Source organism: Alosa sapidissima, chromosome 5 (genome assembly GCF_018492685.1).
Source record: "Alosa sapidissima isolate fAloSap1 chromosome 5, fAloSap1.pri, whole genome shotgun sequence".
NCBI lineage: Eukaryota > Metazoa > Chordata > Actinopteri > Clupeiformes > Clupeidae > Alosa > Alosa sapidissima.
This window is the reverse complement of record NC_055961.1, coordinates 21,955,784-21,972,619: the sequence shown is the minus strand read 5'-3', so window position 1 is coordinate 21,972,619 and position 16,836 is coordinate 21,955,784. Positions and strand designations below refer to the sequence as shown.

The 16,836-nt window shown below is 38.7% G+C and overlaps 2 protein-coding genes across 5 annotated transcripts in view; one reads left to right on the top strand and one right to left on the bottom strand.

Annotated features, from left to right (window-relative positions):
- The window catches only part of acsl6 (acyl-CoA synthetase long chain family member 6), a 70,255-nt gene that overhangs the window by 9,220 nt on the left and 44,199 nt on the right, over positions 1 to 16,836 (top strand). For both annotated transcript variants that reach the window (XM_042091091.1, XM_042091087.1), the window contains exon 2: positions 1,930 to 1,974. The gene's annotated coding sequence lies outside the window, so the exon portion shown is untranslated. The remainder of the gene's footprint in view (positions 1 to 1,929; positions 1,975 to 16,836) is intronic.
- irf1b (interferon regulatory factor 1b) lies at positions 7,427 to 10,509 on the bottom strand. 3 transcript variants are annotated; one of them, XM_042091095.1, is made up of 10 exons: positions 10,350 to 10,509; positions 9,880 to 9,971; positions 9,639 to 9,738; positions 9,349 to 9,519; positions 9,217 to 9,257; positions 8,976 to 9,099; positions 8,778 to 8,870; positions 8,614 to 8,642; positions 8,335 to 8,476; positions 7,427 to 8,068 (listed from the first exon to the last, which is right to left on the bottom strand). In XM_042091095.1, the coding sequence occupies exons 2-10, from the start codon at positions 9,964 to 9,966 to the stop codon at positions 7,947 to 7,949; spliced, it is 909 nt and encodes a 302-aa protein (XP_041947029.1). In that variant the 5' UTR covers positions 9,967 to 9,971; positions 10,350 to 10,509; the 3' UTR covers positions 7,427 to 7,946. The 3 variants fall into 3 exon arrangements, with proteins under 3 accessions (XP_041947029.1, XP_041947030.1, XP_041947031.1); XM_042091096.1 differs by having other exon boundaries at positions 7,427 to 8,065; XM_042091097.1 differs by having other exon boundaries at positions 8,778 to 8,846.

Genomic DNA, 16,836 nt, shown 5'->3' with positions numbered 1-16,836 from the left:
CCTCCCTTCACACGGTCTGAGCTCACCACCAACAACAGCCGAGTTCTGGGCCCAGTATAGCTCCCCTATTGAGAGAGATCAACATCTGTTTTAGAATCGTGTGCACTTTTAGATGATGCATGATAGAATACATGTGGTGCATCTGGGTCAGTGGAACCAGTATTTCCTGTGTAATTGCATTAATTGTTTTGTTTTTTTAAGTCGTGTTTACATTACAAAGGTTGAAAAGCAACAACAACCAGCAATTTGTATTGTTATGTTGCCATGTTTATTTGCTGAGGAATTTAGCATTGCACTATTCTTTTCAGCTACATTATCTTCAATAGGCCTATCTTCAAATGACCAAAGAATAGAGTCCTATAGCAATTCATAGCAAGGATTATCCGTCAGTATACAGTGGTATAACTCCATAAACTGTATTTTCATAAAGCCGTGGACTGTGTGAAACAGGTTTCTCCGTATTGTGTAACACAATGAGTAGCATCATTGTGAGCAATGAGTCATTGCAAAGTGTCTCTATGTAAAGTCAGGGAAATACCAAGATGCTGGTGAATAGGCTTCTAGGGGGTTACCCCATGGGTCTTTGCAATTAGATTGATCAGACAACAACCAGTAGAAGGACCACACCTTTTGGCATCATGTTGAGGGTGTTGAATGTGTTTTTTTTTTGCTTTTTGTGAAATTCAATAAACTGCCTCAAGCGGTCCTCTAAGTCTGGTGTTTGTGCACTCATACAAACAGATGTTTGTTTGACTTTGTACACATTCTTGGCTCTGTAAATGTGAGATCAACATAGTGGTTTGAGCCGAGCCACAAATTATCCCAGCCAATTAACATGATGCTCAAGGAGCTTATCATTTAACCCTTGTAAGGTATCCATATTGTTGTTACTCAGCCAATGTTCCCGGGTCTGGTGGACCCGCCACATCATTAGGTTTTTAAATCAATAAAGCCATAGTCATTTATGTAAAAATACATATCATATGTTTACTTTAACTCAATTATCAATGATAGACATAATTATGATTAATATTTGCTATTTACCCCTGTGAGATCACATTTATAAATAAGTAATATTTATGTGTAGGGGGAGTGCACCGTGTGCAGTCATTGAACATAAGTTATTTTTTATGTTCACAGAAAATGAGCCAAGGCCAATGAGTCTGAGTTTGAAAAAATACACCTTACAAGGGATATGGGAAATTCGATGGTTTAAGAGTAACACAACTGTCAAAGAGTCGTGCAATTGTGGGGGAGCTGCAATGCAAGTAGCAGCATACCCACCACTGTCAGAGTGCTGTTGTTTTGCTCTTTCTTTGCTAGCTTCAATATAGTGTAATTGAATTCAACTACTGTTTTGCAATTCAAATTAGCAGTGTGTTACTGGATAGAGACAGTAACCTGGGAATACCCATATGAACCTTTGGCAAATTTGAATTTGTTCTGCAGGTCCATCTGGTCAAGAGGCCATTGACACTCATTTTCAATGTTCCTAAAACCCAGGCAGCCAATCACAATCACTAACCTGGCACAGGGCAGGCTTCATGTGATGACAGATAGAGCAGTGCATTCAAAAGAACCAGTGTCTGCGCAGATGGCGACAGGGTCAAACAGATACAGATGTGTATTCAAAACCTTTGTTTACAAGATTTCTGCACTTCTGAAATGATTTGTTGAGAGTTTCATGCACAAATTTAAGTTTTTAAGTTATGTTGTGTACCAATTTCACTGCTAGTTATGCCCCTGGAAGTCGTAAATCAATTAACCCTTTCCAGACCCACTATCAATCTCAATTGAAATGCGGTCTAGTGTCAACGACACAGTACAGCTGACCCCTAAGTCCTTGTTTGACCTGTCAGGACTAAGTATTCCTCATCCTCAACATGTTTCATACATATTTTCTTTCCTCCCTTTCTTTTTCTTACAAAGCATTGGAGACACAGAATGCCTGGGGGGTGGTGGCAGTAACATTTGGTAAGTATTATTATACAGATGTCACATGATGTCAGTAACAGCCTCAGTTTATTACAAAGTTACTACCTAGGATTACTAAAGCATTGTGCATAGTTCTGAACCACTGATTGCAAAGACACTGTTATTTTCTTCTGTGGGAAAATGTTGTTTGGCTGCCAATTGACCTATCGCAAGCCCCGCCCATCGAACGTGGATGAGCCAATGGCAGTCCAGTAGCTCCGCACATGTAGATAAAGTCCGCCAGCTTCACCTTATGGCTCCATAGAAATGCATTAGAAGCCGTGATTTTTTTGCAGTTTTATGGGATTGTATAGTGATATAAATGGAAAAGGGACGACCAAACGACATGTGTGGGATTAACGCAACACTGATACACAGAATAATGGCTTTCAATCTTGATTATGCTTTTTTGTTATTATGTTAAATTAGATTAAATTATCTCCTCCCAGCTCTCCCCTATTTTAAGCAAAGAGTTAAACTTACTCCTTAGCAAACCACAATGAAACAGTGTTCCACCACTCTATGAATTAAGCCAAACAGTTAACTCAATGTAAGTAAGATAAAGAAGATCGTTTATTGTTCTCAGCACTGCCAGCATTATGTATAAAATGATTGTCACTTAGAGGAGACTCGTAAACGACTATGGTTAGCATAGTTAGCTAACCGCTGCTAACGTGCTAGCATCGTCTCGTCATAAAAGCATGGGGCTGTGCACAGTAGTGTAACATTTATTCTCCAAAAATTAATAAAGTTGAAGTCGCTCTGCAATGTAGACTATGTTTCCGTTTATTTGCAGTACAATGTTCCTTACATGACATGACCTGGTGCCCTAGCAATATGCATGCAAGTCTATCTAGCACAGCTAGCTATTAATATCAGTGAGTCCCACTCGCCCCCCCCCCCCCCCCCCCCATCTAAGTTTGTCACCCAACAAACCTAGATATTAATTTTTATACATGTGTCTCCATATTGGAGTTGTTCAACGGATTCTAAATGAAATCAGGTCCATGGCTCTGTAAAAGAGCCTCTTAGGTTGTAACTTTTACAGACAGGCTTACAGCTACCATTGAAGTTCTAGTCAACTCCGTGTACTTGCCTGTCTTAGCTGTCGGACTTAGCAACAGTAACTAAGGGGGTCGGGACTTCGCGAAAGGTCAATAGCCTATATGCCTGTGGCATAAAGCGAATTCATGCGTTGATGCATTTACAGTAATCCTTTTTTTGTTTGCCCTCTTACTCTATGTATTTCTTTGTTTACTCAAGTGAATGTTTCTCTTTGTGACTTTCTGAAACAAGCACAAAGGACTGATAGTGCTCATCATAAAATTCTACGAATTGTAGAACCTTATTGTTTTAAAGAAATATACACACATATGAGGATATATACACAGGATATGAGGTTTCCGAGATTGACATTGAAAATAGCCACTAGTCCACTCATTGTAAAACTCACTCCACCCAGTTCCACCCATCTACCCACTTCTGTGCACTTGATTCAGACACTCTGGCACATGACTTACCACCACTGAAAAAAACCCTCATAAACCTACAAATGTGTTACTTTTTCACACCTTACCTGATGTTTGCATGTTTATGGTATACTATACTATATATGTAAATGCAATGTAAGTGAGACTCTCTTACAATAAAGCCAAAACAGTGAAGCCAGTTTGTTTGATCTGTCTGTCTGTCTCTCTGTCTGAAGACTATGTGTCTGTCTGTCTCTCTGTCTGAAGACTACAGTATGTGTCTCTCTCGAGGTCTATGTGTCTCTCGAGGTCTGTCTGTCTCTCTGTCTGAAGCCTATATGTCTCTCTCGAGGTCTGTCTGTCTCTCTGTCTGAAGACTATATGTCTCTCTCGAGGTGGAGTTGATAACAAAAGTAGCTCAGCACAAGAGTAAATGTTTTTACATCAAAATGATCAGGTTCTCATCTTGTAATATCTTGCCGAACCCAATTTGAACATGACTTTAGTTCATTTGATATGACAAAATATATACAACACATGGACTCTGGAAGGCTTGATATTGCCCATGTACACAGGTGCACAAGTTGTTGATTTGGTAGGATCATGACCCTTTTAGTCAGTTCTTGACTATCTGGGTTACCATCTTTGTGCTAAATGGCGTTGAATACTGATGCCAAGGGACATACAGTAGATATCAGTGCTTGTTTGTGTTCCTTTAATGGTTTGGTAATAACATTACATTGTATCAATTGTATCAGTACCATAATGTCATGCAGGAGAGGTAAGGCCCAAGCTGTTACGTGATGGCAGCAGCCTGTGTGTAGGGTTTCAGTTATCAGCACTCTCAGGCTGTGTAGAGGCACAACACATGGCACAAACAGCCTTCGTGGATAAGTTTGGAGAAAAGTCAACAATGTAGCCTAACAATTAAATGGAATAATGCTGACACGTTGGTTTAGCAGCTTTTACGTGTGTAAATGTTTTTGTTCTCCCAAACAGTTCACAAACTGCAAATCAGTGACATGTCTCCAATTTATCCCCCATTGAAACGTTGCCCAACACATAAATGCCTGTGATGCACCCACATGTTTACATTCCTTTTCTTTCTTTTTTCTTTTTTTTTTACTAAACTCTAGCTGTTAACCCTTCCATTGATGACATTTACTTTTCGTCAGTATCTGTCCTCCCATAGGTGACCATATTATTATTTGTTTCATACAGGCTTCATTTTAGACGTCTATGAAAGATTTATAACTGTTCTAAAACAAAGGTCATGCCCGTTGAGAGTAAACATCATATAAGTACGTATGGCAACTTTTTTGGATGAGGCTGATAATCTTGGACTCACTAAACTAATTTCAGAATCATGATCTTATTACCCTACACTCACAATTACGGCACAATTGCAGGAAGGTCATTATGTATCATTTCTGTGGAAGCTCTGTATTTCCTGAGGCAATTTCCTAAGTTTGTAAGCCATCAGGTTCTATCTCATCATTCCTCACATTCGGTTGCTATTTCCATATCACTCAAAATCCTGTGTGATACTATAGAGACAATTGAAAGTTTAAAATTATGTATTAAAAAAAAAACATACGTTTGTGCCGTTTAAAAAAACACTGTTTTATCAGCTGGGGCAGCAGCATGCTGAGGGCCCTATCTGATAGGCTTATTCACAATATACCACCACGTTGGTCTACCTTCTTGAACAGGGGTGCGTTTCACAAAACCATAGTTGCTAATTAAATTAGCAACTTTGTTGGTTGCAATGCAATTTCCCATTGCCAACCAACTAAGTTGCTAACAGGTTAGTAACTGGTTTTGGAAACTCAGAGTAGTACATACATAGCCAATAAGGCTGCACTCTATTGAAGGAACACCTGTGTCAATGGGCTTAATTGTATGTCGATGTGCAGCTACTGTTACTGTGTTAGGCTTTTCTGCTTATCTAAGCGATTCCATACACGTGGCTGAAACTGCTATGAGGAAGAGTTGCCAAACCGATTGTTTAGTCAGCTTGTGTAGTACCTCATAAACCCCAGCCTATCATCTAGGCATGCATGTATTCATGTCTTATATGGCTTCAGAATCTCACAATATGCTTCCCAGAGATTAGTGTCTACCTGCTATGTCATAGAGTGACTGTTATTCTTTGTCAACCAACATCTGTTCCAAATATTCATCAAAGCATTTGTCAGTGTAGCATGTTGCTCCTTCAGTCTAGGGGTGACCATATCATGTTCATGTTGGGAACACCCTCACCCTGTCAACCGGGTGCTAGTCAGATACTGGTGCACCATAGCTAATTGAAACAATAATGCCTTGTTTCCTGATTATCACCATTCCCTGACTGAGTCTATACATTTGTGGGAATGAGAATGACCTATTTATATTAGTGACCTGTAATTCTCCAATAAATCTTTGTCCAACAAAATGTGAAGAATCATCACAGTCTCACATATAGATATGGCCATAATAGTAAAATCCTATGTAAATATCACTACATTGATATGTGCATGAAGTGTGAGAAATCATAAACAAGGAACAAAGCAAAGCTGTGAATATAAGTATCAATCGTCTATGAAATCTTTGGATGGGTTTGGAAATGGTTTGGTAGTGTAGTGGTTAAGGAGTTGGGCTAACATCCTGCATCCAGTAGCCACTAAAGTTGTGGGTTTGATTCCCAACGACAGTTGTGCCCTTGAGCAAGGCACTTTACCTTAAGTTGCTCCGGGGAGACTGGCCCTTGTAATAATTCTCATATGTGAGTCGCTCTGGTTAAAAGTGTCAGCCAACAAAAAAAAATGTATCCAATGGTTCAAGGTTGGACTACTCCCTTGGCGCATTCTCTTGCAAGAGACTTCCTTTCAAAGAATCTTGGCTTCATTCTGTTGTTCCTTTTTTTGTGTTCAGGCTTTCTTCATCCTTCTGTTCATGTCTTTCCCTTCAACATTACCATCCAAATCTGTCAGACTATAGAGTCAGACACCACACGGTTGCACTTCCTTGATTTTGGAATGAATGCTGCAAAAACCTAAGAAATAAAAAATTTCCGGATTGTAAACACCTAGATACTCCACATTCTCCAAATTTCTTAGTTGTGTGCATGCGTGTGTGTGTCACAGTGACATAAAGATGGGGAAAAGCAACATAAAAGCACCTATAGATTTACTTTGGACAATTAATGCAATGGATACGTTATGGTAAATAATATCACTCTTCCCTTGCCCTTTGTCTTTGTTTTGTATACATTTACCATAATTCACTATACATTTGAGTTACATTTAGAAATGGCTCATTTTGCAGTTTAGCAAATTAAAATATTAAAACTTAACTAAACCTTCAATAACACTAAACTAAGTAATTGAACTAAACCTCCTATATTTGAAAACAGGTGCTATGTCCTGCATGAACAGGACACCCAAGAGTATGATGTTGCAAGATACAGACTTGTAGAGTAAGAGGCTCAATTGTGTGAAATTGTTAGACATCTTGTGTACATGTTGCCTTTGGGTTTGCTTTGCACTTCACAAAGCTGTGGAGAAGGTGTAAACATTAACACCTTGCTCAATTGTCATACACTTTGTCTTACACTTCCTCACAAGACTAAAGTAATAGGGTGTCTATAGCACATCAAGACATGTTATGAGCCAGTGTTTTGTGCTCTGTACAAGAGTGGATTCCCGGTTGTGGCCTTTTTTACAGGTAGGGGAGGGAGACCAGATAAGTCTTTGTTCTACTTCTGTCTGACTGAATACATTGTTGCCTTTGTGGTCCCATGAAAACAGTAGCATTTTTTTGTCAAAAAGATCAATTAAAATGTAAAAGAAAAACATAGTCAAGTTGTAAAAGTCTGTAAACATTTTTCACATGATGAAGTGTATTTTGTGTTGACTTCAACTTTGTTGTACTATATCAGTGTAATATGCATATTACATTACATAATGTGTGTGTTGAGTCTTCAAGAAAAACCTGGATACGGATTTTACAGAGATTTTATACTTTATTTTGTAAAAATAGAACATTAACATATTTACAATTCACATATCTCACACCCAGAAACTTTATAAATGGTACAAATATTGTTGTTACCTGAAAGAAGGTCATAGGTAATAGTAACGGACAAAGTTCACAGTAGAAAATTTTGGAATTAAATTTGACATATCGTTCCAATTCAGTTACTTAATTTGTCAGATCTGTTAACACCAAACTTATAGTAAGTATAGAGTAACAAAATGTATATACAGATGAATATGACAACTTCCTTGATCGATGAGAAAACATCCACACACATCCCCCTTACATGATCAGTTGTGTGTGTGTGTTGTGTGTGTGTGTAGTCTGTGAACCACAGAACTGCTTCATCACTGGTTCGTTTGTGTAAGTCCATTTGCTAGAGTCTCTGTAGTGTAGCCATACCTGAGGTAGGCAGGTACACACGGGCATGTGAGGACTCATGGGAGTACTATATACAGTAGTTTAGTGCGGAGTCGGAAGCCAAAGCTAGCAGACCAGCTGTGGCATTGTGTTCCCTACGTTGTATGTCCACATTTCCCCATAAATGGGCTGTTCTTCCATTGCATGTTGAGACACTAGTTCTGTGACGAGCTGGAGTTCAATTTCCTCTGAAAACAAGAATTACAAAGACATAAGATTACATTGAACTGAATGTTATTATGAATAGAGACATGGTTGAGCAAATTTAAGCCAACCTCACTCTTTGAATACATTTTTTTCAAGTGTGTCAGGCATGACTTTACATGATTTCACAAAAGACTTTACACACATTACAATAGCTACTCAACAAATACACACATATACCCAGGCTGCTGAACATCACTTTAAACCCCCAAACATATTTTAAGCATGTATATTACAATTTGGCATTTACCTGATGAATCACTCCACTGGCTCTGAGGACTGTGATATGATTCTGTCTGTGTGCTTGTGCCTAGTTCATTGCTCAGGAAACCCCTCCCATCAATATCGTTAGCATACCACTGAGGTTGGTCACGCTCCAGTTGTTGTGAGATCTGTAAAGCCAAACAGAATATATATTTTAGACTAGATTGCCAATTTGTTAGTATAGAATATTTCACAAGTAAGGGTATTCCTGACAATGAATAGCACACTGACATTGAAATTAATATTGCTCATAAATTGAACTTACCCCAATGAGATTGAGATCATCATCATAACCTGCAAAGTCAACAAGAAAACATGAATCTTAATTCCACCCTTAATTTGTACAAAAATATTATTGACTCCAAAAAGTATTCGGTGGTATGTATGCCTGAAGGTACAGATAATGACAGATTGATTTAAGATGGCTACCTATTGAGTGATCTGGAGAAACCTGGAAGGCTGAAACCCAGTCTGTTGTGTCAGGTACTTCGAGTCCATCTATGTATGGTTTTGTAGGAATATTTGTGTTGAGAACACAATAAAAGAATGAATAACATGGTACATGTCATGAATTGCACTCACACGGTTGTTGTCCATGTTAGCTTGTCAAAATGAGAGAACTCATACCTATATCCTGCATAGTGCTGTCCACTATGCTATCCTGGGTCAGAGAATTATCCTGAATTATCCTTATACTGAAAGAAGCCCTGGGAGGTTCTTCATCACACATATCCCTGAACTCCCCCTTGACCTGGAAATGACAAAATTCATTTTTAATATATATATTTAGATTTCCTCCACCATCATGCAAAGGAAGGCCAGAGTTGCAAAGAAAGTAACAAACAATGGCAACAACAAAAATGCTTACCTTAATCTTTCTCTTTCCGTCCCTTGATCTTGACCTCTTGTCTTTGAAAATAAAGAGGGCTGGATTTAGATGCTATTCTTCTAAAATATTTAAATGTATTGAATTGCCTCATTGTGAGAGAAGTGCGGTCACCTTTCTTTTTGTGCACTTCCGGCAGCATTCGGTAGACTCGCACAGCTCCACATCCCTTGTTGATGCTTTTATCTTTCACCTCCTCGATGTCAGGCAGGGAGTTCATGGCACAGCGGAAATTCGCCTTCCATGTTTTAGGGTCTGCTTGAGTCACACCCGGTTTGTATTTACCTGCAATAAAATTGCATTGCAAAATCCATAAGTTTGCATCAATACCATTTACTGTAAAACAAATAAGTGTAATGCAACACAAAACGGTGTGTTTGCTTTGATGAAGGAATGCTACTAACCGGTGTGGATGGCCCACTCCTTGAAAAGACTGGCATCCTTGTCCTGACACCAGCCATGGCGAGCTGCATGCTTCCAGGGAATGGAAAAGATCATCTTGTCCTAGTAAAGTAGTGAGTAAGATATGCATGATCCTCTTGTTTAAATTCATATGGCATATAACCTTAAGTTTATAAAGGTTGACAACAGAAATCAAAGTAGCTGAAAAATGTATTTTGATGATAGGAGATGTACTCTGCATACCTTATCCACCCACTCCAAACCATCGATAGACCTGGATTCGATCTTGCACTCCAGCCAGGGTCGCATGCGCATTCTGGATACAGGCATAACTTCTGCATAAAAATAAATAAATATAAATATATATGCATGTACGTGTCAAAATGTAATAGTGCCCTACATGGAAAGGTCTGCATATGAAACGGAGTTTATGACCAGGAAATAGCCTAACACTGCACATAACAAAGTTTCTCTAACCTCAATTAGCCTAACGTCATATGCAAAATGGATGGATTGCTTTGTCGCGCGCACTCAAAACAAAACGCCCATTTCTTTTAACTTTACTTGGCCATGTTGCAACTAAACATTTCGCAGAACAGTGCAAACATGCATAAAATTACATTTGAAAATAAAAACACACAAAAATCCGCAAGAAGGCAACTTGCAAATTCTCGTATCCCACATAGGCCATATGAAATAAATGTGAAACTTACGTCCGTTAGCGAGCAATGATATTTCCAATTGGTAAGGGAAAAATATAATCCACTCCAAGACACTACTTGCACGTCCACAGTCTCTCGTCTCACTACGTCTCACGACTCTGAAGTCCAAATTTATACTCTGCAGCGGGGCTTTCCTATACGCTATCAAAACCAACAGCCCCACAAACCGGTCATTCTACTGGCTTTGGCAACCTCCTCACGCATGCGCATGTTAGTGGAGCGGCGCTCAAACTCAGGCAGGCTGATTTCTCGGAAATCATGCTGTTGTGCACCAAGCATGCTACAGACTGTGGTGGTGGGTGTAACACCCTGTGATACCTCGTGCTCAGCAGACTTCCATAAGACCGAAACGTAAACCTTATTACTGTAATCAGCCATTAGGACAAAGCAACTTCCAAAATATAAACTATGATACAATTAAAATAGGACACTTAGCTAGTTTATTATTTAACGGTGCACATCGCCTATTTATATACAGTAGTACGTAATACGTATGTTTGCAACTCGAGTGGATTTGGCCATCACCATGCAACCATCGCTTTAATAATGATCTTTAAAAAGACTGTATTCTGAAATTACTTCTAAAAGGTTTGCCCAATATGCAAGAATCTCTCTGTTTCTCCCCATGTGAGTGTGCACATTGCATTGTCTATTTCATTCCCCATAGTGTTCTTGTAAGATGTCACACACTTCATGACTAACCATGCAAACATTCACTATGCACTCATTGACTATATCCTAGAAGTGGCCCATTTCCGAGAAAGCCCTTTGTGATCTTGAGACCTCCGGCAGAGGGCGGTAATGAGTTACTTCACCCAGAGGCTCTGACTTCACCTTGCCTACCTCTCAGATAGGCTACACCAAAGATTGTTAAGGCGCCTTAACAATCTTTGGCTACACTCTTCTTGTCATCATGAATCACATTTTTGTAGACTTGCAACATTTGCTCAGGCTACCTGCTAAACTTCAGAAATGGCAAACTTTCAAATATCTACTTATTTCATCAATGATGTGATACGGACATATATTGACATAGCCTATATGCTGGAATTTATTGTCCACACCCTTTGTTTGGTCCCAAACTTCTGATCTTCAAGGTCGATTTCCATAATCACTATTTTCAAGATTCAAGAACCTTTATTATCATTACATTTTCAAGCAGACATGACATGTTTTCTGATTTCACAGATTTTGTTGGACACTTTTCACAACTATCATTATGACTTTATTTCATCAATACTAATGTGATGTTGACATGGTGATGGAATTTATTGCCCACCTTTTGGTTGGTCACCAGGAGTAGGATTTACCTTAGAATTGAATAGCCTATCTTGCTTGGTTACTAGCATTAGGCCTGACCATAGCAGTTTTCTGTTATCCCAAATTTCTGACAACGTTCACAGATGTCATTATGACTTTATTTAATCAATGGTTGCCTAGGCTAGTGTAATTGAGATCGATGTATATTTTGGAGACTTTTATTTTGAAAAGCCCACTCAAACGGTTTTATGAAAAAGAAGAGCTTAAAATTGGTCACTTGAATTTCATGTCCAGTGTTTACCGTTTCACAACTGAAACACAAGTCAGAACAACTTTCTCTATGAGTGGGAGAGATTTAGCCATGTTTTGAATTTCAGGCAAATGTCTATTAGGCCTACTGAATGTCGCACGAGCTTCATCGAGAGGGCTGTGCACTTCTGAGTCGTGCCGAGCCGAGAGGGAAGAGTGGGTGTTTTCCTTGGGAATTTCACAAGTCGCGCGCTGGGGATTCCCATCATGGACATTCCAGGGACGTTTCCTTTTGTGCTCTTTTCTCTTTAGATAGTTAAGAAGACACATCAGTAAAAAACAATCTTGACAAAAAGAGGTGATAGTTTTGTATGGGTTTGTTTTCTTCGATATGTAGCCTATATGCAATGAAATCCTCTCTCAGATCATGTTGGAAGCGTCATAACAAGCTCACTGCACTGCCGCTGCTTCCTCTTTCGACGCTCACAAACAGTGGCATATACGAAGCTGTATCCTATAGCCTACCGTTGACAATGACAATATAACTGTCCTAATATTCACACTTATAACAAACAATAGAATAGTACTATAATTTCGGTGTTTTCGTTTTAAGCGGAATGACGTGCACAGTCTCAATAGGCCTATATTGCGGTTAGTCATTGAGCCAGACCTTTTTGGCAAGTGTAGCCTAAAATGAGGAAATATGTGATAGAAATGTTATCGCTAAATTCTAATTCTAGGGTAGCCTATAGGCCTACCTTGCCAAAAATCTTAAGTCTTATTCCCCTCAGATGTCGTCTATATTGAGTATAATAAGTAAAATGAAAAGTGGGTTTGTTACATTTACTAAGCCACAAAACATAAAATTCATGTTTTTCTTTCAAACACAATGTTATTATGTTGAACTGACATATTTTGCCACAGCAATGAATCCAACAGAATCATGTCAGATCAATGTGAAGCACCTATGTTCTGAACCAGTATGGCAAATGAACATATGGGATGCCTTAGTGTCACCATTTCATTGTGTTCCCATGAACACTGAGATATTCATGGGAGATATTCACTGTTAGCTGAGTTTGCATGATATTCATGCAGCTAACAGTGTTGTCAAAAGTTTTCATATAAGAGGGTTATGCTTAGAGACCAGTAGAATTTGGAGCCGAGTTGTATATGTTATGCTTTGAGATGAGCCATGCTTTGTTCCCACCATGAATGCTTTAGGTATTGAGCATGCATGAAGTATCAGTTGGTTTCAAATGGCCATGACTTCAATGACTGCTTCCTTATACTTTGTCTTAGCATCATTCAAATGATGTTGCAATACTAAGTACATCTAAATGCCTACTTTCCTTGCCACTTGTAAATATAATAATGTTGAAATTCATAAAAACTTAACTTAATCAATTTCACTGAAATTTCTTGATCAAATTGGGTTATCACAGCATGAATCAATTTTGTAAACCTAGATATTTCATTCATGTTCAACTGATGTACATGATAAAAACAAGTAATTCCAGCGATTCTTTTTTTTTTTTCAGTGATAGATTAAAGTGAACAAATGGTTGAACAATGTGTTGTGCCTAATTATTATAACTAGATGTACCGCATAGCGGTACAACATATGACCGCCGCTCAGTCCTGTACATCCGTTCCGCGAAAATAAATCACACTTTAATTTGTCTCCATCTTTTACTCCATCCCCCACTCTTGAAACTTTTGTGTATGCTTGTTTGGCATGCCTGAGTGTGTGTGTGCGGCTGCACAGAAAGTAGCCTACTGGTGCTGAAAAGGTGAATAGATTGTAGAATGGCCAAAGAAGATGTAGCATCGTTATAAAACCTTTAAAATCTCTAAACAATCACAAGTAGGGCAGTTCATCACAGTTCATCCATTGCAACTGGATTGATGAAAGGTCACTTACACCTGTAGGCTACATTGTATTGGGAAAAGCAAAAGGTATCAGCATAATGTTATTTATTTATTTATTTATTTATTTATAAACAAAAACATCTCTGTCAGTTCCATGCCGTTTTCAACAGCTATCAAAAACAAAGGTCATTTTTGGATGGATGGATTTTTTGTGAATGTTTCTTCTTCTACATATAGATTTTAGTCATCTTTAGTTCATGTAATACTTTATTGTCAATGCACAAATTAAGTAACAGTAGTCTGAAACGTTATTGTTAATGCACAAATTAAGTAACAGTAGTCTGAAACGAAATGCTGTTTTACATCTAACCAGTGGTGCAAATAACTGACATGTCCAAATGGGCCTTGATGAAATGCGTCGCTAGACTGTTCATACACATTTTAACGGGCCAAAGTTGAAGAGCTTTTGTCCGTTATTGTTAGTGCAAATATAGGCTGATTCATGTTCCCTTGCATTGTTTAACTGAGGTCCATGGCTAGTCTGGCTTTCATCAGACCAAGCTCAATCTTTTAAGAAATCAAAAAATAAATAGCGGGCAGATCAGGCTGGGTTCACCCAGCCTAGTCCATAGGCACCCGATATTGTTTAATTTTCCGATTGAGATATACACGCTCTGGCTATTCTAAATGCAAAAATGCATCAGGGAGTTATGACAAAACGGTAACTAACAAACTAAATCCTAATAGAAAGCTGTTAGCTTCCCTAAGCTACAGGTAGGATTATAAGGTAGGCCTATTTACAACATAAATTGTCAATAGGCTATGCTGGCGACACAAATAAAATCTCCTTTGGAAACCAATGGCTTACGCCTTACAGTATCAAGCGGACTTAAACTGTCATATCGTGGCGAAAAGTTGTAATAACATTCACGCAGCTCCATGAGTCAAGGAAAGCGCGAATGAAGTAGCCACTTCTAAATGGGACCCACTACACAGTAGCTAAGGTGTTTTGCTAAAGCAGCCATAATGAAATGAAGGTGTCATTGTTTGGATACTTCACACACACGTGCTTTTTAATTTCACAGACTACAACTACCAAGCTGTAATCAAAGCACATCGATTCCCCTCTCACACCCTGCACGCACTTAAAACAAAATAAACAGGCGTCTCAGTCTCACGCATGTATAGGCAAAACTGTATCAGACCAGTGTAACGTTGGTAAATCTTCCTTTGCACAGAATGATTTTGTAGCACGTGCAATAAATGACAGTCGAAAGATACAAACAGTGCTGCTATACATTTGCTTGGTATAACCGCATTTATAGTTTTCTACAAATGCAATAAATCAAATGCCTCCATCACTCAACCAACGCTAACGGTAACATTACCTAGGTCCTTATTGATATTACAAGATTAACGTACCTGCAGTAAAAACCAAGCATGTCCGATAAACATCCTCAGATTTATTTCGGCTTCAAGAAGAAATGGGAATTACACTTCATGTGAACATCGTCCTGTCCTTATTAGATGTTTGCTGCGGTAAATTACAGTCCTTGTTGGAAGTGTCCATTGTTTTTCCAACCCACTTTTAACTTCCAACAAAATTACGTCTCACTGCAACGATGCGCCATCTAGTGGACAAACGACTACTTATCGCCAATACTGAAAATGCAGCCATGATGATGATGATGAATATTTATTTTGGCTTTATTTTGATCCTACTGAATTTGTAATTATGTATCGGCCGTTCTAATACCGATAGTATGTGGGTGCCTGTGTGTGTGCATGTTTATATGTGTGCACCGCCATTTACAGGCCAATGAGTGTACAGTCACTAAATGTACACATAACCTAATTTTTTTAGACCCCCCCATGGATGAAATTCTATGAAACTTGGCATACCCCCAGACCCCCAGAGAATGCCAGGTCAATCATACACATAAAATTTGGTGCAGTTCTGAACATCTTAACTGAAGATAGGGGCGATTAAAGCAGAATAATTTTCATTTTTTACCGGGGGGGTGCAAATTACAAATGAGTGATTATGGGCCAGGTTGATGTGGGCCCTTGAGACCAACATACCATAAAAGATTCTTCATCCTCAGTGCCACGGTTCAGGTAGTTATTTAGGAAAAACTGTTTTTTTGTGGTTCGGGGGGCCCAGCACAGGGGGGGGGGGGGGGGAGTGGCCCCCGGGGACGAAACAAAATGTTTCCGTAAAAGTCTAGTGGGGCTACATACCCACCAAATTTCATGTGCACCGGTGTTTCGGTGTCCCGGGTATCGTTGACCAAAAATCCAGAAAGTTGATGATGGGGAAAAAAAAAAAAAAAAAACTTTGACAATCATTAAATGACCACTTCGCTAGCTTCGCTAGCGGCGGTCATAATAAACAATATACTTTTTTAAATGGTAAAGTATTTATTCACATCTTAATAAAGTATAAAAATGTGAATAAATAAAGTACACAATAACCTATTCATAAGTTAGTTTTAGAATCTTGCATTGTTGAGGAACATTCTTTTATTTTCAAAGATTTATTTTCCTTTGGCTTATTTCAGACTGGTTTGATGCAAAATTGGTGTCTAATTTTACATTGTGGCCCTTTGAATCAATGGAAATGGTTGTTGAATCTTTAAATAGAGCCAAGTGGGTTTTTGCATGTAAGTGTTCCACAATGTGTAATCTGTACAAACACATAGTTAGGCATTGTTCAGCCTAGGAAAGTGGTTTTGGTGTTTACGTAATCTGATTTAGAGGTCACTGAAACATACAGTATATCACACTAAAGTATCAGTCCATCATTTTGCAAGTCTTATAGAAATTGACCTCTTGCCCAGGGGTTGACTGATATACTGTCTGTCCAATCAGAGGGGCCTGTATGATGCCCCTTTACTTTGCACAATTTTTGTCTAAAACAATAATCGGACAGCACAGTATGTTTACGTTAGTGAATGCAGGAAAATTGTGAAGGCAAAGTGGAAGATGGACATGATCATGTCCTAATTCGACAGAAGGGTGCAGATTGGATAACTGCAGTTAGCCTCCAAGTGACTCTATTGTTGTGACATCTGGCAAAAATGCTATACTAATAAAT